The sequence below is a fragment of the Takifugu rubripes genome, chromosome 17 (assembly GCF_901000725.2).
Source record: "Takifugu rubripes chromosome 17, fTakRub1.2, whole genome shotgun sequence".
Taxonomy (NCBI): Eukaryota; Metazoa; Chordata; class Actinopteri; order Tetraodontiformes; family Tetraodontidae; genus Takifugu; species Takifugu rubripes.
The window spans coordinates 5,639,899-5,665,900 of NC_042301.1; the positions used below are offsets into that span (position 1 = coordinate 5,639,899).

The following is a 26,002-nucleotide window of genomic DNA, read 5'->3' on the forward strand; positions in this document are numbered from 1 at the left end:
TGGTTTTATTGTGTGATATGTGAGCGAGAGTGTGCTTCCACAGAGTGATATGCGTGGGAGTGGGGCGAGACTTCAGTGAAGTCTGCTAAGTAAAAGCTGAGGAGGTGACTGGAGAGGGGCGCACGTGTTGGCGGTCTGAAAAGGTCACCATCATCTTTTTCAATAATATTGAATTCATACTGTCATCTAGTTTAAAGTGTGTAAGTGGCTGAAGGAGCTGAGCTGTTTGGACTTTCTTAGCATGTGGTCACACTATAATGTAATTGATTGGCTATTCCAGTTATTTCATACCGTTACATCGATGTTCAATAAAATCAGAGAAAGTTTGAAAACAGCTTCTGGAGCGTGCAAATTCTAATTGAGAAATGTTTATGGGCGACTCGCCAATTTAATTTATTATATGTATTATTTATTGTGGAATACCGACTGAAATTATGAGTGCATGAGGTTTTTATGAAATTAGCAGATCGATGTCTGTCACTGACCAAAAAGGATGTTGACAAATTCTGCGGAGCCAGTAAAGCACGTTTAAATTCCCAGTTGATTATTTAAAAGAACCAGTGGCGGCATTGTCTTGGATCAGTGTCTACAGTGGAACCTAATGAATACTAATCTACATCCATGGTTTGATTTCCAGACATATTTGCTACAGAATATATTATGCAGAGTAGCAGGTGCTGTTGCACTCAAACATTGCAGTCTGAAGCGATTTAGACACATTGGCAAATATTTGCAATGATGGTTTAGATAAGGCGTTGATTTTACCCACACATCATGATGCCAAACTCATCTTATGGTAAACAAAAATATGAGCTTATTAACTTTTCACATGTCAACAGCCTTGTTTAATTGATATTTTGGAAAAGGAATTTAAGAATATTGTTTTTATTGAAAGAGGATTTTCTTTTCACAGTCCGTGTTTTCCTTTTTTCCATGAGAACTTCAGAAGAACGCATAATTCTTGGGGTTGCGGTTATTGAACAATCACCTTGGTAACGACACTACCCAACTCTCTTGGACTTGTTCCAGTGTTTAAGCAAATTTTACATTTTGATGTACGATACAGGTCGGCGGTAGCTCACTCTGTACGGGACTGAGCTCAGAAGTGGAGGCATCTTGGTTCAAGCCCTGGTGCAGACAAAACTTGGGAGATGTTCTGCTAGTAGGTGGGGGTGCCAGGGCACCGCTGAAGTACCCTTAAGCAAGGTACCAAACCCCCACATGGTCACATAGGACCCTGGTAGCACTGGTGATCCTCTCTGTGACCCTGAAAGGGATGAAGCAGTCAAAAAAAAGAAAGAAAGCGATTCATGTTACTGATGTTGCTATGCTCTCTGACCTAAAGCAGTGTTAGCCCCTTCTGTTCCGCTCTTCATGGTGCGTTATTACTATGGGTATTATTCGCCTGTCTATCGGCAGAGAGAGGGAAGAGGAAAGGCAAGAGTCTGGGACCAGGAGTAGCAACATTGACTTTTAGGACAGGCGAGAGATGCGAAAAGCAAACGTGGATATTCTGTGTAAAGAGGAGTGGTTAGCTGTGGTGACCCCTGAGGTGAACTGCGTTGTATTATTTATCATCTACCTGTCTGAACCAGCGGTTTGTTTGTTTTTTTACCCGAGTACGCTTTCGTTCAGGTTAATTATGGTGGATTCTTCATTTTTCACAATTATTACATCATTTCAGCAACAGCTTATAATTATTGACCTGCTATCCTTATAAAACAATAAAGCTTGAAATCATACTTTGAAGCCTTAAATCCATCGTGCTTTTGGCAGTTGCAAAGAAGGTCCGATCAAACAGAAGCTGCATCATTTGTCTCAAGCGGGAAACAACAGAGGTTTAGTTTTACCAAGTCCCCCTACATGAGCCTGGTCCTGCTCAAGGTTTCTTCCTGTTAAAGGGAAGTTTTTCCTTGCCAGTGTTGCTTGTATGGGGTTAGGCCCCGGAGTTCTGTAAACGCCTGGAAACAATTTGGATCGTAAAAGACGCTATTATAAATAAAAAATGTATTAAAATTGATTGATTAATTTTGAAGGTCAGAAAGAGATAGAGTACAGAACATTAGAATGAGGCTAACAACAAGAGGATGAAGAAAAAAGACCGCGAACACGTTCGCCTGCTGCTGAATTCCACCTCATCTAAACTGTGCAGGGACTTTAAACTCCAAGAGATGGTGCCTGCAATCTTCCCAGTTGATAATGAAGGTGCCGCTACAATGATATCAGCACAAAAAAGAAAGTAAACCAAAAAGACATCGTTCTCCATCACAAATGTCGTGACACGTTTATTACCTTGCTTTTCTCAGGGTCGCTATTTATAGAGGAGTGAGATGCAAGGACAATAGCAGCCAACAGAAAGCAGGAGAGTTTAATATGAACGCACACAGCAACTCTGCAGTTAGTGTTTGGAGGCAAGAGGTGCATGCAGTAGCCACTTACAGTCCAAGATGACTTTTTTTTTTTGATCATGAATAAAAATGGCTCTCTCGCTTTCGACATGCTTCTGTGATGCTGATTAGGTTGGGAAAAGAAATGACTAGGTAATCTAGTCACATTTCCTTCTACTGGATTTCTTGATTTCCCTCTCATCTCCTGTCTGGAACTAAAAGTAGAAGAAGAAACAAGAAGCTGTTTTTTTTTTTTTAGTTTACATGATTGTTTGTGGTTTCAGAAATTCATTGGCATTAACCGCTGCGTCTGAGCGGATGATAGTAAGAATAAACCTAATTCTCTTTCTAATAATCACGTCAGAGCTTCTCTTCCTCCCCCAGGAGGCTTGAGGGAAGGCTAGAAAACACAGACCCAGGCTACGTTTAATGAAACCTAATGGTTGTAATTGCCTGCGTCAATAGGAAATTGGTTAATTTCTTTCTGCTTTCAAGGAAATGCCTCTACATCGGGAGGTTGCAGTGTTTTTCTGAGCTAAGAATAAAGGAAAAACCTTAGATTTAAGGTTTTTATATTCTGCCCCGATACTGCAGTGACTCAAAGTAATTATTTACTGGATATACATCTTAATAAAATAAAAAAGCAGTCAGAGTTATCCGAAATAGGAAAACGAAAACTTTTTTTTTTTAATTTAAAAGCTGTTCACAACTATAAAAATGTGATTTATCTCTCCTGATGAGCCAGTGAAACCATTCATGTTAGTTACTTTTTATAAAATATATCACATACTATTATAGAAAAAATACACATTTGACACACAAGACTGGAGCTATTTGACATGCATGATGCTTACAAAGCAAGTGAAGACTGACTCAGTGATGCGGTTTGCTCATCCGCCTCTTGTCCAACCGCCATTCATGCCACATCTATATACACAAATCAATTGGAGTTAGGCCAAAATCCCCCTGTGTGTAGTTCAGATTCATACTAGCAGAGAAATCTCTGAACACATTATTAATATTAGCGGTCGTAGACTTCCGTGATGGTCGTAGTTTTAACAGTAATAGTGTAAATTGGTAGACTGATGGTCACCTGGAAGAGAGATGGGATTGAATGTTAACCTTGACTGGTAGTTCATTTCCAATACTGAACAAATAATGTGGTTTCTTAAAAGTCTGTAAGTTGTAACAGTTTTTTAATAGTGGAAATTTACACTTTGCACTTCTCTTCTGAACTTGCTTTTAACAGATAAGTACTTGCGTCTCATGTGGTTGTTCTTCTTCCAAAACTTCATTATAGATTATGATCAATTGCCATCTCTTGGCTACATTTGACACGAATGCCACGATGTGGATTCTGCATTTGGTTTAGATAAGTTTTCATCTTTTCTTTTTATCAGTCCATTTACCAGAGGTACAAATGATCTAACATGTAGTCCAGCTCAGCTGAACAACTTCCAAGAAGTATGATAATCAGAACAGAGTACGACCTGATCCAATCGTGCTGTTATTGCTTTTTTATTTGATGCTGTCAGTTGGCCTTTTCCTCCTCTAATTAGTTTCAATAAAGTTTCAGAATTGTGATAAATCCTGTCTGGAAAAATAAAAGTTGTTTCAAATGTTTCCTTTAATGCTTGTGCTACATTTCAGTTCATGTGAACTTCTTTAAAGTTTTGAACAGATTGGTTTGGAAAATCAATCAGTATTACTGTGGTATCACAAAAAGGTTTATTCAGCAGATTCTTTACCAGAAGGCAGCTAAATAAGGCAAACAAACCCAGCCCAACAGATGAAGACAAGCAGATCAACAATCCAAGCAGAAAAGGATACGAGTGGCACGGCTGGACGCTTTCACAGGGAGCATTTGATGCAAGAAGGAAAGGAAAGAGGGTTTAAATACACAAGGAAGTGAGCAGGGACAAAAAGATGCAGGTGAGAGACACATGAGGGTAATTAGGGTCAAGAGGGGGGACAGAGACAGACATTACAGGAGGACACGCTGAGAAAATGTAAAAATTGAAATAAAAATAAACAGCACTTTAAGACTTTTCACAATGTGAAGATAAAGTCTCTGATGTGTTTTCATATTTATGTTTATTTTCTAAATGCAGAGGTCTTGTGATCTTTTTTGGGGGTTTCTTTTTGTATGGCTCTGTTTGGAGCAGAGGTTGCCTTAGTCTTACCTTAAATGGCCTTAAATGCAGTCAGTTGGCCATTGAGTTTATTGGGCCACCACTTTGATGGATTGTTATTTCTAGTTTTGGTTCATGCATTCCTTTTCATTCCACATGATCCAGTCTCTTCTTTGAAATAATTCCCACTTATGTTGTTAAGGAAAGGCTGATTTGCTGAGGGGCATTTTTGCAGCATCTCCCTGCCGAGAGCACTCCCAAACTTTACAATTTAGGCCTTATTATTATTTTTGGAGTAAAACTTGAGACTTCGAACCACTTTAATATTATTTACCGGTACTTGTTTCACTTCATGCAGGTGGATGAGGAATTTTATTTTCATACATCGCTTCTGCCATCACAGAAAGCAAATTCATGCAAACTTTTAGAAGTACTTGGGAGTGACGATCGCGTGTTGACTACATTTTGTACCGGATGAATCAGCTGCTGGTTTTCCAACAAACAAGATTGGTCTGGTATTAATATCACTGTGGTTGTCACGGTGACAGTTACAAAACGCCTGGTGCATATCCTCCCCCAGCTTTGAGGTTTCTATGTACTGTATTTCTACTGACAGCAGCTCTCAAACAGCACGTTCGTGTCTGTTTTCAAGGAAGCTGTAGAACCGTGTGGCTAATTCTGGTGACTTGATCCTCTCCTGTAAGATCAGTCACGCAACAACTTTCAGGTATTTTAAGGCTGTATAACCAAAACAAACATCTTGACTCCTGGCAAGGCCAAATGTACGCAACCTCACTGCTGGCCTATCTACATGGTTTCAGACAGAAGTTTTTTCTGCTTGTAAACAAATGCAACATACAAATACATATATCATTATAAATGAGCAGATGGTTCTGGTACCTGCAGGTATTATTGTAGGATTGAAATAACATCTGGAGGTGGAACCCCACACGATCAAGTTCCCGATTCAGGAGTGGGGTTGCCCTTCCCAGCCCATCCAACATGTTCTTACGGTATAATTGTAGGCGCCAGCATCTCCCCAGGGTTCCAAGACTGGAACATTGTCTTTGTGATGGACTTGAGCTATACCAATGACCAGCCAGGCCCTTCGGCAAGCTACTCAGGATGTGTTCCAGTCTGTCAGAGGACCATCGAAAGCAGGAAGCATTTGACTGAGTCAAAAAGGGAACTAGGCTGAAGAGGAAATAGAGTAGCTGCTCTTTTGACTTACTCTCAATGACCTATATGTAACTGCTGTGAATACCATTGCACATTGTCCAAACCTCATTCTCCTCTTTGAGGTATCAAGGCAGCTGGTGTTGTTGAAACAGTTTCCTGCTGGGAGGGGAGAAAGGAGGAGGAACATGAGCAAATGTGGGCAAAATACCAAGAGCTGGTGGAGGACTGCCGAAAGAGTGGGTGGAAGACCAGGCACATTCTGGTACAAATAGGTACAAAGGGATTTGCTGTCCGGTCCCTTAGCAAGGCCTACGGAGCCTTGGGCTTAACCAGAACAGCAGCTGTCAGAAACAATGTGGACGCAGCAGAAAAGCATCCTCAGGACTGTGAACCAATGGGGACAGTAGATGGTCCCTTGGACTCAGCCTTATTCAGGTTGCTTGGAAAATGGTGTCTGTTGTAAGACCCAAAACACTCAATGGCTTCATAAAATGGCATTGATGATGAGTCCAAGCGCATCAGTGGGGGACGGTAGGACGAAAAATGGAGAGCAGTCAGGAATTTGTTCGGGTGAGATTGTTTCGGCAGCAGAGGTGAGCGTCTGTGGCCCACGAGCCATCACCGAACTGCCTCGTCTGGAGCTGCACCAATAGATCAAGCTCTTGATGGATTGAACAATGTCGCCAAAAGGACAATATGCTGCAAGTTTAATATTGCCGAACTCATGCAAGATACTTTCGTTCTGTCTCTGTGTGGTTTGACCCACAGTATTGCCCATTCTTAGACAGGCAATAGAATGTGAGTTGGGGATAAATATCTATTTAAGGGTAAATGTGTTTAAAACAGTGCATGGTTTTAATCATCTGTCCTGCTGTCTTGGTATCAAGTGACCTCTGCGGAGATCTGCAATGACATGCTAGTAAGCCTACGGGTAAAACTCTCTAGCTCACTCCCTCTTTTCTCTTGTTCTGTCTCACAGCAGTGTGGGAAACTACCAAAGCTCGAAAACATCAGAAAAACCAACTAATATAAAGAGGTAAATGATAGGATGCAGCTAATTCCTGTCTCTTATTTGCTGAGTAATCAAAAAAAAAAATCTCTCATCAGAAATTATGCAGACGCAAAAACATGTCTGTATAGATTGATCGTTTTCCATCTAGGGTGTGCTTAGATCTTCATCTGCCAGGGTGATTTATGTTACTTTAGACTACAGAAAGCATATAATATGTGTAATAGTGTGTCTGATGAGAAATCTATACAGTAAAAGGAGACGTTTCCAAATACTGACTAAACATTGGCTCATACCTCACCTAAATTCAGACCACCCACTGCTTCCCTACTGTCTAAATTGATTGATTGTCTCTGTCATTTATTTACTGCATAGTACATCACTGCTATGCATCTTTAGATCACTTTGCATTCTGATTTTTCCATAACTCACTGTTATTTTTTAGGCTATATCTATCTATCTATCTATCTATCTATCTATCTATCTATCTATCTATCTATCTATCTATCTATCTATCTATCTATCTATGTTGGGGGGGTGTTTAATTTTTGTAATCATCTTGTGTAAGACATTGTTTCTTACACAAGAAATGAGACATTCTCTCTTCCCAAACACAAGGCTATTGTTATCTAATTAGCGAACGTGCAGGGCTACATTCTTATGAAAATTGTTTCTTCAGAAGGATGGAATCTCTTTGAACATCTCCAAGACTGTTACTGGGAGCATGGGCAGAATAAACCCTCTATGAATTCAATGCTACATTTTAAACTTGGCCTGCTTTCCTACTCTTTGCTTTAAATGTAGCTCCATTAAACTTTACATTGCATCTTATTATCATCGTGGGACATGTCCTGCACGTGACGCCTGCCTAATCTGTGGCTGCCTGGGTTGTATGGCATGATGGGCTGGAGTCAAGCGGGCTGTCTTGGCTGCATCCTCGCCTGCACTTTGATAAGTTCCAACCCTCAGTGCAGGCTCCGCAACCAGACAGATAGAGTTTGTTTCACTTGACTTCCTCGGGAGCTGGTCTGGGAGACAGATGTATCACTGGAACGTGAAAAATGTGCAGCTTGACAGTCTTTGAGGATGCTGTCCTGGAGGACCTTTGAATGTTAAAAAAATATAGATATGAAAAAAGAACAGCCTAAATTAATAATGATGATAAAGCTATGTCACTTTCATTCATTTGAAGGAGGTGATGCAGGTTGTGAGTGAAAGGATTTTTGGAATGGATTGAAGTGGTAGCAAATTTACAGCACAACAGCAGCAAAAACACCCAGAGCAAGAAAAAACTGAAATAAGAATAGAAAATATATAAAAAAAGAATATATATACATACAGTATATATATATATAAATCTGAGATAAATGGATAATTAGCCTTTTTGTATACCTGTACATAGTACAGAGAGTGTATACAACATACATATCAGAATATATAATATTCAGTGTGTGCAAAATGGTTGAAATGCTATTAGAGAATTGTAATGGTATTGTGTGAGTCCAGTGGTAAAAGCAGTTATTTATTTATGTCATTATGTTTGTTGTGCAGTCTGACAGCAGCTGGCAGGAAAGATCTGCGATACCTCTCCTTCACACAGCGAGGGTGGAGCAGCCACTCACTGAAGGAGCTGCCCAGTGCTGCCAGGGTGTCCTGTAGGGGGTGGGATGTGTTGTTCAACATGGATGACAGCTTAGTCATCCTCTCATTTCCCACCACCTCCACTGAGTCCAGGGGACATCCCAGGACAGAGCTGGCCCTCCTTACCAGTCTGTCCATCCTCCTCCTGTCCCTGTCCGTGATGTTGATGGACCAGCAGACTATCCCATAAAAGATGGCAGATCCCACCACAGAGTCATAGAAAGTCCTCAAAAGTGGTCCCTGCACACCAAAAGACGCCTCCTGAGCAGAAACAATCTGCTATTGCCCTTCTTCACAAGGGGATCTGTGTTGTGAACCTCACATGTGTCCATTTGTTGGACAGCAATGTCCAGCTATTTAATTCTTAGACTTAAGCGCTCAAGTTAGGAGTTAATTTCACCATGCAGGGAACTTGAGCCCACCTGTCCATCACACTGAAGCCCCACACTGATGGTCTAGCTTGTTTCTTAAAGACCTGCTTCTTCATAAAGCAAACATGTATCTTGCACCAACAAGATCACATTGTTCCTCCAACTATTACTACGACATACTTTAAGTCATTTCCTCGGGGCGCTGAAAGCATCGTCACATTCATTTCCATTGAAACATAGCGGTCAGAAGTCGCCACGTTGCTCTGGAAGCTCAACGAGTTCACTGGTGTAGCCCACTTCAGCCACAATGTAATAATTCCTCACTAAAGCTTCGAGTTTAAGCAGACAAAACAAACTCCTTTTCTAGGGTTAATGCTGTTTTAAGCTGTGACTAAAAGCACAATTCTGATTGTAACAGATGCTATATAAATAAAGATTGATTGATTGATTGATTGATTGAAAATTAGAGTCGCCCGCAAGCGACATGACCTTCACGTCCTTCTCTTTTGAAAACTTCCACTGACTTTCCTGTCATCACTGAATGATTAGCTTCTAAAGGCTGCTTTAGTTTTAAAAGCATTACTGCTTCTTTGGACACTTGGTTAAGAATCACTGACATTAATGTCCTTTCACGTGCTGAAAAAGTGCGAGTTATACAATGTTAAGTTGATTTAGTGTTGGGGATATAAGCCGGGAAATGATCTGACTGGTACATCACTGCACTTAAATATAAGGCATTTTGAATACTTGTGCAACCATGAACGTAGTGCAGGTGAATTCAGCAGCCTCTGCCTAGAAGGGGTGTCGGTCTTGTTGGAGCCTTAATGATCTGCAGCCTCCTGCATGAATGGAGGAGTTGAATTTGTGATAGTCTGTAGGCCAGCTGGGTGACAATTCTCTTTTCATGCCACACTGCCTCTACATCTGTTGCTGTAAATGTCAATGATGCAGAACAGTGATGTAGAACAGTTTCATACCAGTCTGAGTGAACCGGTGTCCACTGGTGTAGCGACTTCCCACCCCAGTCTGAGCCAAAGTTCAGACAGGCTGTCACTGGGCTGTACACAGTGGTGTTGATGCTCCACGCCACTTAAATGTCACTGTCTAATCGGCTTGTCTTCAATTTCTTACAAATAAAGATGTTTTACTTGCACAGTAAAACACACCAAAAAGGCCCGACTGACATGTAAAAAGCAACAGATTTATAAATTAAGTATTTTACATCTCTTACTATCTTTATATTTACACAGGGCCAATTTCTGCACTGTGCATTTACCCACTTGAGTTGATGGTCTCTTGTGATGGCGCCAAATTGTGTGAAAAGATGTTTGTCTTTCGGTGATGTTAAGTGGCAGCTCCGAAGCTACCAGTTGACAATCTGCCAGGAATTTCTTGCCAAATGACAGAATAATTGCAAACCCATCGATGTGCCACTTAATCACTTCAAGATAATGATCAGCTCGAGCTTCCATCCTTCTGTTGACTACCTTGTGTTTGTTCACCAACCTCGTGCTTTCAGCTTTCTGACATTTCGCAGTCAGAGACAGAGAACGCACTTCTGCTCAGAATGGAGAGTACAACGCTCTCAGCTCTTTGTAATTCCCCCCAAACCTTCTAACTTCAAAATGTCGGAAGTCTGTTTGTTTTGCTTTAATGAGTTGCTTTGATTGCAACTTGAGCCTTTGACTACAGTGAAATGTGATGTGGATGTCACATAGGGAGCTTAATAAGATCATCTAAGCTAACTGTTGTGTTTTTTTGTTCATTTGTTTCTTTGTTTTCAAAGCTCCAAAGTTAAAGGCAATATTAGATTGGCCACAGCATGACTGAGGTCCGACCCATATTACTGGCCAGGACAATGTATGAATATGTTCTTTTTAAATTTGAAATTTGCTTTTTGGATGCGCTGTTATAGATGGAGGAAACACAAAGCTGATTACAGCTCTGGCCCTTGTTTAATAGGCGTAATTATCGAGACATAGATATATAATAGGACTACCAGCACATTATTACCTGAACCAACGATCGAGCTGGGATTTGGTAGCTGACGTAGGAGAATATGGAGAAACTGTGCCTTTTTACCATACAATTATAAACAAACTATAGTGGCATGAATTGTATTTGAAAGAGACAAAATACTGTGTACTAAAATGAGAAAATATAGCAAGCACATAAAGAAACTCTAAAAAGCACTATCATTTAAAAACATGCATACTTGTAAATACTGTCTGTAAATAAATCCAAACAAAGCAGCTGTGGGTTTTTTGGGTTGTTTGTTTTTTTTGAAGTTTTTTGGAAGTTCTGGGTTAGATGGGAACAGTCATGTAGGGACAAGATCATGTGGGTTGTGTGAGTCAGCCCCCCAAGCCGACCACATGACCACCAAAGTCTGACAAGCCCACGGGAGCACGTACGCACGCACACGGAGGTGCTCTCATTCTGAAACTACGCTGTCCCATGCGTACATCATCAAATTTGGAAGCGAATATCCCCACAAACGCATGCAGTTGCACATTGATTCCCTTTGCTTTGTGAAACCTTTGCACAGCAGAAATCCTTTGTCATCTTATTCAACAACGCCCCTCACCCTGGCGCTGCATCCTTGCATGGCCTGACCTACTACATGCTCTGAATTGCTGCAACGTCCCTTGAGCATGTGGCACAGCTTGCCAACAAAAATGTACTGTAGGTTCCTGATACAACACTGGTTGCTGAGACAGGCCGTCGTAAATGAGGCTCCCAACAGGTGCTGTTTTTTTCTCCAATTACCAATGTTCTTTTGCAGAACTTGTTTTGTCTTCAGGCTCTCAGAGATGATTCAGCTACCATTTGAAAGGCCTCTTCATCACCATAACTGACGCGATACATGTTCCTTTTTGTGGTGGTCTCAGTTTCAGCTCTGACCCCAGTAACTGTCAGAATATTCAGCATTCCAACTTTTCCTCCCCCTCCTAGCTAAGTGACTCAAGAGAAGCCTGTCTGGGTGCTTCAAATAAATGGAATCTAGTTGCATAGAGGGAAATGTTGCTGAGAGTCATCGACACAGATGAACACAAACAACAGTCATTTAATCAGAAAGGGGGAAAAAGGAGAGAGTGCACACGCTAGTTGACCGAAATAGCATCTATTATATGAAAGGCTGTTGCCTGTGCTCAGGTCAAGCCAACTGTGTAATAAAAGCATTTCCACTGCTTCGGTGCACTCATCTTTGTTTTCATATTCACTTTGTTTTTCCTATCAGATAGTAGTAAAGATGTGTGATCCACGCATTCATGACGACTTGCTGCTGATTTTCACCTCAAAAAGCACCAGCCAGCGGCATAAAACTAAAATCCACTGAGTTTCAGGAGGTTCTCAACATTAGACATGTTCATTAAAGTTGGGAATCCTTTTAGCAAGGGGTGGGATCTAGCTGGAAAACAGTGATAAGCCTTATCCTGACATCAGCTTCTGTCTGTCTTTAGCTCTCCAGCAGCAGATCTTACTTCTGTCATCTATCAGTTTTTGGACTTTTTAGTCTTTACCTCGAAGATTTATTGTGAATGTTGCAGCCTAAAGAGGCTCATTTTCTTTCCAAAAAGTCACAACAAAAGGAAAATTGCTGGATCATTGCTGATTGTATAGAGGAAGTTATCTGAATAATAGAGTTAAAGTGTTTTATGTAACTTTATGGAAAAAGAAACAGTTTCCACAATTATAAAAAAAAAAATTTAAATCTGGGTTTGACTAAATTGTGACTGTGTGATTTATGAAAGAGGATAAAGCGTGAACAAAGCACAACAGATAATTCAGGTTTGAGTTTTTTATTTGTTGTCTTGTTTATCTTTATCTCGTGCTGTTGACTCTCTTTCTACTGCTCCGCCGCTCACATGTTTATTGGGGGAAAAGTGCCCGTCAAGAGGACATTTTATTGATTTTAATGACAATTAAACACAGTGCAAAATGATTCAAAACTTCTTCCGTGTAGCACATCAAGAAAATGAAAATGACTGAATCTTTAGCCACGATATTAGTGAGCAAATATGATGCGTTGCATGTACGTGCAGGATGTTCTGTTATCTTAATGTTCACAAGAAAGTAACTGTCCAAATTGCATCTTTAAGACAAAAGAATGGCTCTAGACTCTGCCTCTCCACTTTGATCTTCTTAACACTGTCATTGTTTTCTAGTTTAAAATTCTTCCCTCCACATAAATAAACCTACAGGATATTTGAATCATTCATCACCAAGTGATTCAACCATCAAACTGACATTTTGGTACATGGTGGTGTTTTATTTCACAGACTTCAACACCTCCTCTAAGCTAAAGCACAGTCATTGCAAAGCAAATTAAGCCAAATGTAAAATAAATGCAACCTTTAAACCATAAAACATTGTTGAAAAAAACAAAATCAATAAAGTTTGCCAATTGATGAAGGCATGTCAGAATATTCTGATGGATTCCTGGAATATCAATTCATGAAACATTGTACCAGCAGGTGACTATAAGACAAATATCACATTTACATGTTAATATGCCTGTTATGACACAAATGTAAGGCTTGAGAGTAATTCGTGATTCTTTCCCTCACAGGTCATCCTGATTCTAACTAAGCTGTATGACTTTCACATTGGCAGCGTCACGGAGAGCTCGCTTTGGAGGTGAGTTTTTAAAGATATATTAAAAAGGACTCAAGTACATTTACAACTGGTCTTTGGATGTAGGCAATTACAGTGATATTGTATCGTTTTGGGGTCACCTGCAAACCAACCAATGAGTGTTTTATATTCATTATTCAACAGGGGAAAAAAAGGAACTTGTCTGACTGGCGCCAACGTTGATTTGGTCGGTATTTGGATTTGGACGCGAATGTTTAAGGGAAACGTCCAGAATCAGAACGAGATCTGTATCTGGTCACAATCAAAACCAGTTCATGAATGAAACTTTAAAGCACACATGAGTCAAAAGAGACTATTTTGATAAAATCTCGGCTTGTCTAACACAGGGTCTAACAGGGTGTGACATACAACCCAAAATACAAGATATAAAACAATATTGGAATTACCCAATCACACACAGAACACATGCATGCTAACTGCTGTCACGGCAGCGAAGAGTGTCTTGATGGAAAACCCCTTAAGTCACGTTATAGAAAAGTTCCCAGTTGAGTTTTTCTGTTTGGACTTTAGTCATTAGTCAAATTATTCTCAAGAGTTTCACTCAGTCAAGGTTAAAGAGTTCACTTTTAAAATATCGGATATTAAAAAAAAAAATCATAAATTCACTCGTGGAAAAGCAGTTTAGAGTTGTTTTTTTCTGATGGACTATATGGACTATATGAATAGTTTTAATTTGAGGTAACTTAAGTAAATAATAAAAAAATCCATCGTTATTACTGTGTTGACTTGAACTAAATACGCACTTCCTGCAACTGGAAAATAGCACAATATAATCTCTGCAGTTTCATCTTGTCTAGCATGATCAAGTCAATATAATCAATGAAGCACTGAGGCTTAAGTTTGGAAGTCCACTTTAATAAATCTCAGTGAAACATCTAGGATAAATTGGCAACCAAGTTTAAATTGGTACCATTGGTATTAGAGGGGGTTTAGGGCACCAGGAAAGGGGCACTCACAGGCTGCAGATGATATTTCAGCCACAAATGCACTTTAAAGGAAAAGCTAAAGCTCAGTGAAAGCAGAAGTTCTCCAATAGTTCTGATAGCTGGCAGGTAAAGGATGAGAAGGAGGGAAGAGAACAGACTCATATATCATACATGCAAGTAGTTCGTTATGTTGAAGGCACAGAATTGGATCAGTGAGAGGAGAGGAGAGGAGAGGAGAGGAGAGGAGAGGAGAGGAGAGGAGAGGAGAGGAGAGGAGAGGAGAGGAGAGGAACATGTTTCTGATGATGCCCGATAACCCTGTTTTACCTTTGAGTGTTAGCTTGGCTAGAATAATGACCAGAGCTACAGAATTACTGATTATAACCTTTCACAAAGAGGAAGGATTTCAGCTTCATCTGAAATGTAACAGAGAGTCAGCCTTCGCTACCTGGACAGGGAGCTGCTTCCACAGCAGGGGGGGCCCGATAGCTAAGGGCTACTTGTAGAAATTGGATGATATCAGCCTTGCTGAATGTTGCCCTGAGCAAAAATTTCTGAACCCTTTGTGAATTGTTAGTATACATAATTAGCCAATGAATGCAACTTTCCACATTTTGATGTAGCTTTTGCTTATAAGTTTTGATTATGTAAAGTCTCCTTTTTGTTTTCAGTTGTTTCTTCCTTCTATGTCTTTAGTTTCAGCTCTCTTCCCACATGGCTACAGACATTTCCTGTGTATTATCTGCAGTCCCATTCTCTATAATATTGTGTCTGACAAGTGCCCACAGAATCTGTATCAACCTTAACCTCTCCGAAATCATTTTGGCTGAAGTACTCCTGAAAACAGTGAAATTGAGGGTTTGAAGCAACTACAAGTACAATTTCAAAAGGTCACAGACATCAGGGGGGCCTCTCTGAGAGTGCCGGGCCCTTATTATAGGCACTGACCTGTGAAATATAGCATAGCCTATGAACATGCCCAGCAAAATGATATGAGAGGATGTCACTCTTTACACCAAGGTGACCCCCCTGCCCTACTAAAGCAGGAAAAGCATCCACAACCAGCGAGTGATAACACAGAACATTCTTATCTCTATACAACCCCATGTTTCTCTAAACCATTGTGCTTGGTAATATATCACAGCATACATCCTGATCAGTACCTGGAAACGTCCCAAGTACAAAGTCAATAAAATGTCCACATAAGTCCCTGCATACATGGGCAAATTTAAACACGGGCAAGAGAAGATCCCTGATTAGCCTTTATTTATAGTAATTGTTCATTCATTGCTAGTTTATTAGCATATTCTTCAAGAAACCACGTTGAAATTCCAGTACAGGCTACCATACACCCATGTCTCACAATAAAAGAATGAATGAATAGTGCTGTTTGTTGTATTTACTGAGCCAAATAGCATTGGACAACTAAGTGAACGTGTTTTACAAGAGTTCTGTGGACATGTTTCGATGCACTGATCAGTAATCGTAGAAATCGTAGAGTATGTAAGAAGTGAGGAAATGAGGGATCAAAATTGAAGCACGACAGTCAAACCTTTTCCTGTTTTTACGCTTGGCTGCATTTATAGCCGGAACAATGTTGCGATGCTCTCATGCATCTAGGCCCTAATAGAGACAAGCGGATGACAAATTCTTTATAATCACTGTCCTCTTTCCTGAATCTGATTCTTTTAGCCAACGATCTTAACAATGAATAACTGTTTATACCAAACAAAACAACAGTAATCAGAATGCTGTGTATTTTCTGGAAACTAAAATTCTAAAATAAAAATAAACTTCAATCCTGAAGTTGATATCGCAAATATTTCTATGAGGACATTTTGACACTAATTGGCCTGCTTACCTCAGAACATGAACCATTTATTGTTTGCTTCAATGTTGATTCCAATGCATCTTTCATTTGCATTGGTTGGTTTAGTGGAAGTATGTTATTAATCAGTTAGCTTGTTAAAAAACTATCCAAAGGGGGCTCACGCTCCATATAACTTGATGAGAACCTTGAAGTTTTGATCTCATCTTAAAGTTCTAGTATTATACTATGAGCATTGATCACATTTGATACATTTTGATCCACACATGGACAAAATTCCAGTGAGAGGAGGCATGAGACCACCTTTGGAGACGCCTCATGTTCCGTAGTTGATTTGCTGTCAGCCTTGACTAGCCTGACTTCGCTTTGATCCACTCAGCCACATTGATTTGAAGACCCCTTCAAAGTTATGCACAAACAGACTGATCAGCTTCCATTCTTTAAGGTCAGGGCGTTCATTAAAGTTGACAGACTGACATGGACGATATTTTGAGGCGCTGCCACTGACTTGACCTTCATAAAAAGGAAGCGTTCCACCTGCCAATTGGGACTTTTTTTCCTCCGAAGTGATAAACATTCTCTACAACTGCTCATCTTCAAACACAATGAGAGCTGTGACTTCAACGAGTCAGGGAGGAGGAGGAGAGTCCCAGACCAGAGCTAACACTGGACAACAAGGCATCACGATGAGCCAGGTTTGAAAACCTGTCCTGAATAAGCCTGGTGTCTCCTGTCCTTTTGTTCTGAACCCAAGATGGCTGTCTGTATTGTTTTTAGCTGAACTTCAGTGTTTTCAAATCAAATTTGTTCTACCTAAAATTAGCTGATGGCGTCATAATACTGGATGGATTTCCTTTAGCATCTACTTGGTCTGTGAGGAATCTCGGAGTGATCTTTGACCAGGATCGTGTGTTGCTTCTAGGATGGACTTGTAATTTCCTGGCACCCCTTCTGAAATAATTCTGTGAGAAGCTTTCAGATATCCCAAAGTGCTGCAGATAGCTCCGATAAAACTATCAGGAGAGAGCACACTTCTCTTTACTGGCTACCCATAAATTCCAGACCCTGCCACCTATAAAGCCCTCAGTGGCCAAGTTCCATCACACCTGGAGAAGCTGATAGAAATATAAGATCCCAACAATCTGCTCTGCTCTAAAAGTGCTGGTTAGCAAATGGTTCACAAAATCTTTGGAAGATGGCTGAGCCTTTAGCTCTGAGGCCCTTCTGCTGTGAGATCATCTTGTCCAGGTACAGGACACTGATGCCCTCCCTACTTCTGAGATTAAACTGAACACCCTCCACTGTGAGAAAGCTTTGAGTGGGTGATTCTGCAGCTAGCATCATTCTCCTAGACCAGGGTCATCAAAGTCCTCCGCTGCCGTCTTAGGTCTGCTGCTACAGTCTTACCCCAGGCTGCAGAAACATGATCCACTGACAGGTTTCTCTTACTTCATTGGTTCACTGCTGCTCCCCTCCTCCCCTCCCCTCCCCTCCTCTCCTCTCCTCTCCTTTCCCCTCCTCTACTCTCCTCTCCTCCTCTCCTATACTCCTCCCCTCTCCTCTCCTCTCCGTTCCCTCCTCCCCCCTTCTCTCCTCTCCTCCCCTCCTCTTCTCTCCCCTATGTTCCCTCCTTTCCTCTCCTCCCCCCTCTCCTCCTAAGTGAGTTTTGCTTTTGTCAAAACAATTCTTGTTTACCTGTTCTGCCACAAAAGTATGTGAAGAAAAAAAAATCATCTTTTTAAAAGTGTTTCTTTATTTCACTCTTACTTTACCTCCACCAGGTATAGAGCCGGTTCTCTGCTGAGCACTTGCATTTATGAGTCTCTCATCCCCTGCAACTTCCACGTAGAGAAAAGCAGGGATGATTTAAAATTGGAGTCTGCACACGAAGTGCGCGATGAGCATACATCTCAGAGGTTATGGCAGAAATAAATCAAAAGTTTGTTTGCTACCCTCATCCATTACAGCGCAGCATTTTGAAAAGAACTCAGAGGGATACAAAAGTTGCTGCTGTCAGTGGAGCGTGACATATTCTGTAAGGAAACATTTTTTCACTTTAACTGTTTGCCTCAGTGCTTTTATAGGGCTTCTAAACCGAGGGTATAGCCTATTATTTTTAAGAGAAATCCTGTAAATTGACGCTCAAATCATCATTCTCCTTCAGCATGCACATATGAACTGTCCATTTGTGAATCCGGTCAAAGTTTATAGTGTCATTTACACTTTGGAGATAAAATTATTTTCAGCCCCTCCTGCTCGCTGTCACCCACAGCTCACAAATAAATATTTCAGCCCTGTTCTTTATGTGTAAGAATGAAAAGGTTCACTGCATTTGAAATACGACTTTTGACAATGCCAGTGGTGAAAAACTGTGTTGTTTTGTTCACATTTCTAAATGGCCTTACTCTGTGGTGTTTTTAATGCAGTCAGTAGTAAAATAAGCACAATTCACCGGATGTAACTAGACATGGAAACAGCATTCACAGGAGCCCTGGGGCCCACTGTCATAACACCAGGCCCCCTAGGGTGTTCACCCCCCACTTTGAATTCCAATGGTTAAGCAGTAATTGTTCACTATAATATACGTTTTGGACAAAAGCTCCATTTCCAAAAACACAACACATCAGATTCTGACACTGGAATTCACAAGATTTCAAAGTGGCTGAACACTTCCTGCTGACTGTTTAAAGTCAGTTATGTCATCATTAACGACACTCCAGAGATTCTGCTGGAGCACAAAATTGCTCCCCCTCTCCTACGTTATTCCGTTCTATAATTGAAACTTTAAATTTTCCAGGTCGGCTCTTGGCATGAATAAAAAATGACAGTCATTCCAGTTGTTCCCTGCCCACCTGCTTTATTGGGGTTGAAAAATACACCGGTACTTTTCCCGCCATGATTTGCATCACATACAGTAGAGTCTAACTGTGGTCAGCCATTGTTGGGGTTCAAGGTAGTTTTCTCTGTCAACTGGACTGGGTTTCTTCTTTTGAAGACGTTTCACCTTCTATCCTCGTTCTGGATAGAAGGCGAAACGTCTTCAAAAGAAGAAACCCAGTCCAGTTGACAGAGAAAACTACCTTGGATACGATGACCTGGATGACTGAGAATTTACACAGACATCGTTGGGGTTGGGCACGGTTGTGAAATGCTAATGGTCAGGACAGTAGTGACAAAAGGAGTTTTTATTATCAAAAAACAAACTTCTTGGCTTGGAAATTATCATTTCATCTGGGAGGATATTTAGTTTTGTTTTTTTAAAGATGTATTCTTGAGAAGAAACATATTCTGGGGAAGAGCGAGTGAGAAAGGGTACAAAATAAGGATAATTCACTACCTGCTGTCAAGGTTGACCAGAGTACAGGAGCTGTGAGCAAGATACCCAACACATGTTGTCACTGAAAGCGATCTGTGAATGTCAGCACTTCTGTCCCACTCCTGCTCTTCCTTGAAGGCATTTCTTCAATGCTGCATTATGCGAGCTGGGTTTTTATTTGGCAATGGCCTGATGGGGAAATTCCCCGGTGGAGTTTCATTGCCCCTGATTGATAATAGATCACATACAGCAGAGGATCACCAAGGTGCTGTCAGGTTCTGCTGCTGTTGTCTGCTTGCGTGCAGCGGCGTGGAGGGAAGCCAGTGTGTGTTCTTGCAAGGTTGACAGGCACATTTCATGCTTCTCTTGCTTTTGTATTACACACAAAAAAATGACACACAGATGTGCGTTAACTTAAATAGACTTAAATAGGAATGCTTGAATTAAGCTTCTGAGAGTCTTTTTGCAGCCTTTCCTTCTTTGTTTCTCATATGCTTGATCAGCCCCCTAATGTTAACAAACAAACAGACACATCTTCAAGTACAGTATCTTCCAATCTGAATGTGGTGCTTCTCAAAGTGCTTTTCAGTTATGCTTCAGTGGATTAAGCATTGCAGACTATTAAGCAGTTGCCCGAGGTGAAAACATGGAACTCTGGCTGCGCTGCGGGTGCGTGCGAGAGAGCTGGACTGTGCGTCTGTTGCGATTGGCCTGCAAGTTCACATAAAAGGGCTCCTGAGGGTGCGTGTGTCATCCACTTCTTGACAGCAGCTTCTGTGTACTAAGATAGACCAAACTCATGGTGGCAGTCCTGATTAGGAGTCGCTAATGTGGGCTGTCTCTGATCAAGGCTCCCAAAATTAAAACTTTTACACTGAGATTCACTTTGGTAGCCTGCTTGATGCATCCATCCATTCATCTTCTACTGCTTCATCCATTACTGGGGGAGTGGAGGGGCTGGAGCCTGTCCCAGCTGCCTTCAGGCAAGAGGTGTCCAGCTTGATACACATATAATTTAAGCTCTGTGTTTTCTGTGGTTGCAGGTTTTGGGCCTTTCACTCTAATTGTAAAATATTTTCAAACTCAGAATTTGTTTGAAGTTCAAACACACAGCATTTCTATTTGGAGTCCCAGTAGATCCCCGCAAAAAAGGACACTGGGCTGGCAGCAGGAGAGGTGAGGGAGCACTGCTGAGGTGCCTTTGGGCAAGGTACTAAACCCCCATAATGTTAGGAGTGGCAGGTACTGACACTCCGCCCCCTAGACACCATGTGCATTTGTCCATGTGTGTACCGCACTAAAAACAATCATTTCCCATCTCTCAGGATTTAAGGCTGTTTTATACTGAACACAAAAACCACAGACCTGCGGCGGTGAACCCCTCAGTGTGTAGGTGCAACTGCTGTGGAAGAACATGCCACTTTGGGCCAAGCGGAGCACGAATTTACGCTCAAATTGAAACTTCCGTGATTTTGCAACAGTGCTCTGTGAAGAGTTCAACAGACTCATCCTGACAAAGCCAAAACGGCATTTAGGTGCCAATGCTGCTGTAGTGAGTTCAACAGAGCAGAGGATTGTGTATACGGCGTCCCAGTGTTCTGAGCTGTGGGATATGAGTCTGGTGGGTGGAAAGGCACTAAGATGGAGGGAGATCCACAATACTGGATGTGTTCAAACTGATTTTGCTTCTCCTCCTACTTATTCCTAATTAGAACCATAGCCATGCTTGCTGTGTCTTGCAAAGCTGTAGCCTACTTCCAAAATAGTGGGAAAAGAGAATCAGCCAGGAAAAGCACTTCCTGTTTGGTCGCTTAGCAAAACGTGCACACATCTGCGATGCGCTTGGGTGAGCCTGGCACCACTCGGTGGCGCATTCACTGCGAATCAGCCTTGTTTCCTTTTTTCCCTCCTCTCCTCATGTGCTTAGTTGCTTTTGTTCTCAGCCACCTCTGGTCAATGTACTTTTTCTTTTAAAATAACCACTAACACTACTCAATGTAAGCGATTCATCGTCATCCGTAACCTGCGCGCTTTGGTTATAAGCACTTGATAATCCTTTAATTGAATGTAGCAGTAGACTGGATAAACGCTTCAAGGAAGTCGTCCTTTCCATTCATTTGCTCTAGCTGCTTCCTTTCGCTCATCCTCACTGGGAGGCTCGAACCACCCCCACAATGCCTCAGACCTAATACTGATGAAACAGTACAAAAACAGGAAACAGGTCACCAGTCACTGTAGGGCCATTGTAATAACAAACGTATCACAAATTACCCCATGGACATTTCAGACCCACTACGGTCACTACGGCCATCTGCTGTCGAAGCTCTCCTTCGATACTTAGTTATAACACCAGAAGCTGCATAACAAAGCTCAAAACCTTTTGATGTTCTGTCAAACTCAGAGATTATCGGTCTTGCAGAACCTCGAGATTGAAGTGAGAATAAGTCGGATTGCCAATGAGATGCAATACTCAGAAATGCAATGCAGCAGCTATGAGTTTTCAGAACTCAAAGAGTAGAGCCAGATCAGTGTCACTATGAAAGGATTGGGCCAATTACACACTTTGTTTTTAGAATGAAAACAAATATTGTGTCTTGCTATCATTGCTTATATCATCAGCCTTTGGCTCACGTGTTGCTGCAACAAGATGCTGCAACAGACAGGTGCCGCAGAAGCAGCTACAGTAAATCTCTAATGCACAGTGTTTTTCAGGCACATCAGTCAAGGCGTGTTCGGAGTCTCCTGACTTGATTTTGCCGCGAGGCGCTTCACAACGGAGCCTCTCCTCTCCCCGTGTCTCTCACTTTCTGATCCTCCTGCAGCTCTGCATGACTTTCCTTCCCGATGCGAGGCAATTGAGTCGTTACTGCTTTGCTCGGACTTCGAAAACCACATGATGCTTTTGTATTTGGACCAGTGATTAGTATTGATTTTGGGTTTTCTGTTCTCATTGTTTTTGGACATGCAAGCGTAGTTTTCATTCTGTGACGTGCAGTCAACAGAAAGACTCAAATCACACCCACAATTTCTTCAGTCTATATATCAGGGCGCAGTGTTGTGATGAGCATGAGAAACTTTAATATCTTTTTGTATTTGCCTGTCTTCCTTACTGCCTGCCTGCCTGCCTGTCTGTCTGTCTGTTCGTTCCCCAGTGCAACAGTGTGGCGGCAAATGTTCTGCATTACAGGCAGCCATATGGCAAAAATGTACAAGTATTCCCCGGTGCAATTCCCATCTGTCTTTCCCCCTTAATCACTTGATGCTCTCTGTCTTTCTCATTCACTCTATGTCTCTTTTTATTTATTATAAATATATATGGAACCCTTTACTTCACTGTTCATATGCAGATCGAGTTTTTATTTTGTGTAATGAATTTTTTGTCAAAGGTTTTTTCAAATGCCCCCCCATGTCAGATTCTCAGTAAACGTTTCCCTCCAGAGAATCTGATGTAGCTTTCTGATTCAAAGCTGCCTTAATCTCCTTTACTCATCACAGACGTTCTAACAGTTGCTATTTTCCATCACAGGTCTGCAACCTCCACTGCAATGCTCAGAAACCACCAGTCTGATCAGAATTGAGCATGCTGTATGTTAATAACTGTGGTATAGAGCCACATTATAACCCCACATTTATTTGTTTATTTAAATTATGATTTGTTGAGAGTGTCAATAAAGGCCTCATGCTCATGTTATCAGAGTTTCTTTTTCTTTAACTGTAAGCTAAGGTAGTACAGCGGTCTCTCTCTCTTTCTCATGAGAGGAAGTTCTTTTTTTATCCTGGACCTTTGCCTCCTACATTTGAGCCTATCCCAGCTCCCTCTGGTTGAGACGCCTTCTCACGTCTCTGGCGGTGGCGGTCACAGATGAACCTTGGTCATTGAGCAGCATTGTGTAGAGTTAGACTCCCAATGGATGAGGGAAAAAAGATAAATGCTATGACAACAAATGTCAAATCAGTGTCACAAGATCGCCAGGGAACCAGGTTATGTTCTTGCAAAGATTAGCTATAAAAAAATTATTCCTAAAATATTATGAAGCGTGAATATATTTATGATAAAGGTCTTTGTCTCGACTAAGAAGTGGCTTCTGTAAAATTAATGAGCCCTGAGTTACATTACCATTCTACACAATCAATGCATTTAGCAGTACCGTGGAAGCATTTTTTTCAAGATTTCCAAACAAATCTGGTAAGCCGTACTTACAAAAATGAGCCAAGGAGAAGAAGAGGTATCCTAATGTCAACATTCACATCATGACAATCTGGATTTTTTTTTTTTTTTTTTTAAAGCTCATTATAATTTTAATTTTACATTGTTTAATCGCCTTCCCATGTGATGCAATAACTTATCCATATTTGCTGTGTGATTCTCTGTCGATCTGCGTGCTACTCTTTCTAATTTGCTGCTGGAATTTTTAAATTTCCCTGAGGGAGTCATCCCAAAGGGATCAATAAAGTTGAGTTGAAGTTGAAAGCATAGATGCCACTCAAAACCATGAATATTGGCTCCCTCTGAGCACTTGTGTTTAAACTTGTGTATATAATACATTGGTTGTAGTTATAAGAAATTATTTCAAATGGCTTTATATGTTATAACATTGTTCAAAACCGTTTTGTCCATTAGAACAGCAGTTTTCAAAGTGTTAAATAACATTGCAACTGTAATTGTTAAGTCCTTCTAACTGATTAGACCTTTTGTGAAAGATGGGGTCATGATCTTAATCCAAAACCTTCGATTCTGATTGCCGCAAAATCAAATGGTCCATGCCCCTGTAGTACCAAACACAAAATATGTTCTACATTCTGGGGAGAGTTGCTATATTTTCTACCATCTCTGCTCAAATAGGGTCATCCCAGGCACATTGTTTCTCCACACACACTTTCACTTCAACATTGCTGTGGAAGCAATATTGTCTGTCTGATTCATTACCATGCTTTGTAATCATTGCAACTGTGCATCTCAGAGTTTCGGGAATTAATATAAATGACGTTCTCCAGTAAAATTCCTCCCAAGCAAAAAGAAATACTGCCAGAAGCATGTTCACTTCCTTTCTATGGAGACAGATATTCCCAATTATAGCTATGCTGCACTTTGAATGGGTGGGTTTGTCACATTGGAGAGATGTGTTTTCAGATCTGGGCATATGAAATACAGCTTTCACAAAAAAATAACACAAAAACATTGTGTGGCACAGTAAATTCTGTAATAGTCTACTTGAAGCAGACTCTGTAGTCACTATTGGGAATGGATTCATGGTGGTGTATGAATCCAGACAGTAGGCTGGCAAAAAATAAAATATAAATGTTTGTTCGCAATGTTACGTGACTATGGGCTAGTCTCAGGAATTTTTGCTTTTTCATTTTCCATATTAGTACTTATTAGAAAAGAATTCAAAATTATACCTCAGATGTCTTCTAAGGTTTCTTTTCTGTTGGCACCTATAGATATTGGTTTGAAATGGTAAATATAAAGATTTGAATCATGCTGTAATATTGCTTTCTTGGTGTTTGGTTACAAATGAATAGTTACATAAGGACTACTTCCTTTGACTGATTATGTCATCAAGCTTTGTTTCGCTCCATCTCATGTATTTTTGTATGTTTCTGATTGTATCTTTGGTTTTACTTGTGCCGTGCAGGTCCACAGATTATGGGTCCACTTATGGAAGAATGAATGACAAAATAGGATCCAAGACTGTCCTGAGTTACCTGTATGTCTGCCCAACCAACAAGAGAAAGGTGAGAAGAATTATTGCCTTCGTTCATGCTAACTAAATATGGAGCCGAGTCAGTTCAGATGTGTCCAGCCCTACAGGTCATCTGTAAGGAGACCTCTTTTTCTCACAAGGTTATTGTGAAATGGTGAAATACGTGAGCAGTCCTTTATCGGACTTTGCGAACAAAGCTTCTGATTTATAAAAATAAAAAAATGTGTCTTTTTATCTTTCCTAGAGTAATAGTGGTTAGTTTTTTCCCACTTAATTTCTGTTCTTTAAGGTGCTTCTGCACCTTTAAATCTACCTTTCTGGACTCTATCACCAGAGATCCCTCGCCCTTCAGGGCTGTTCTGACTGAACTGGTCTCTATGCTTTCTACAACTCCTCAGATAATATACACGAAATTACTAATGTGGTGTGTAGCTATTAAATTCTGTGAAGATACTGGAATGTATCCTATTGGCTAGTTAAGGTTATCGCAGCCATAAACCATGGGTTTCATCTGAAATGGAAAACCCAATAAGTCAAAAGAACATTGTTTTTAACTGTAACAATGTACTCATGGTTAAAGAATTATGAAATATAATTTGGCAGAAATTAGGACATCCAAATGCAACTACAAACCCTAGATAGAGACACAATTCTGTAGTAACAACCCCAGAGTTGTTTGGACTGATATGAGAAAAAGGGGGAAGGAGTTAGACTTATGGTTTTAACTCCTATAGGGATCTTGCTGCCTGGGATTTGATGAGCATGATTTAATTGGTAATTTGAGACATATGACGAAGTCATCTCTTAATAATTTTGACATAAACATTAGGTTAGGGGTTAGATTATTCA

General features: G+C 40.8%; 1 protein-coding gene across 1 annotated transcript in view; it reads left to right on the plus strand.

Annotated features, from left to right (window-relative positions):
- sorcs3a (sortilin related VPS10 domain containing receptor 3a) overlaps positions 1-26,002 on the plus strand; it is a 104,232-nt gene that overhangs the window by 29,876 nt on the left and 48,354 nt on the right. Inside the window, exons 2-3 of the mRNA XM_029851310.1 lie at positions 13,293-13,360; positions 25,085-25,184. Coding sequence (XP_029707170.1) covers positions 13,293-13,360; positions 25,085-25,184 — 168 coding nt within the window. The remainder of the gene's footprint in view (positions 1-13,292; positions 13,361-25,084; positions 25,185-26,002) is intronic.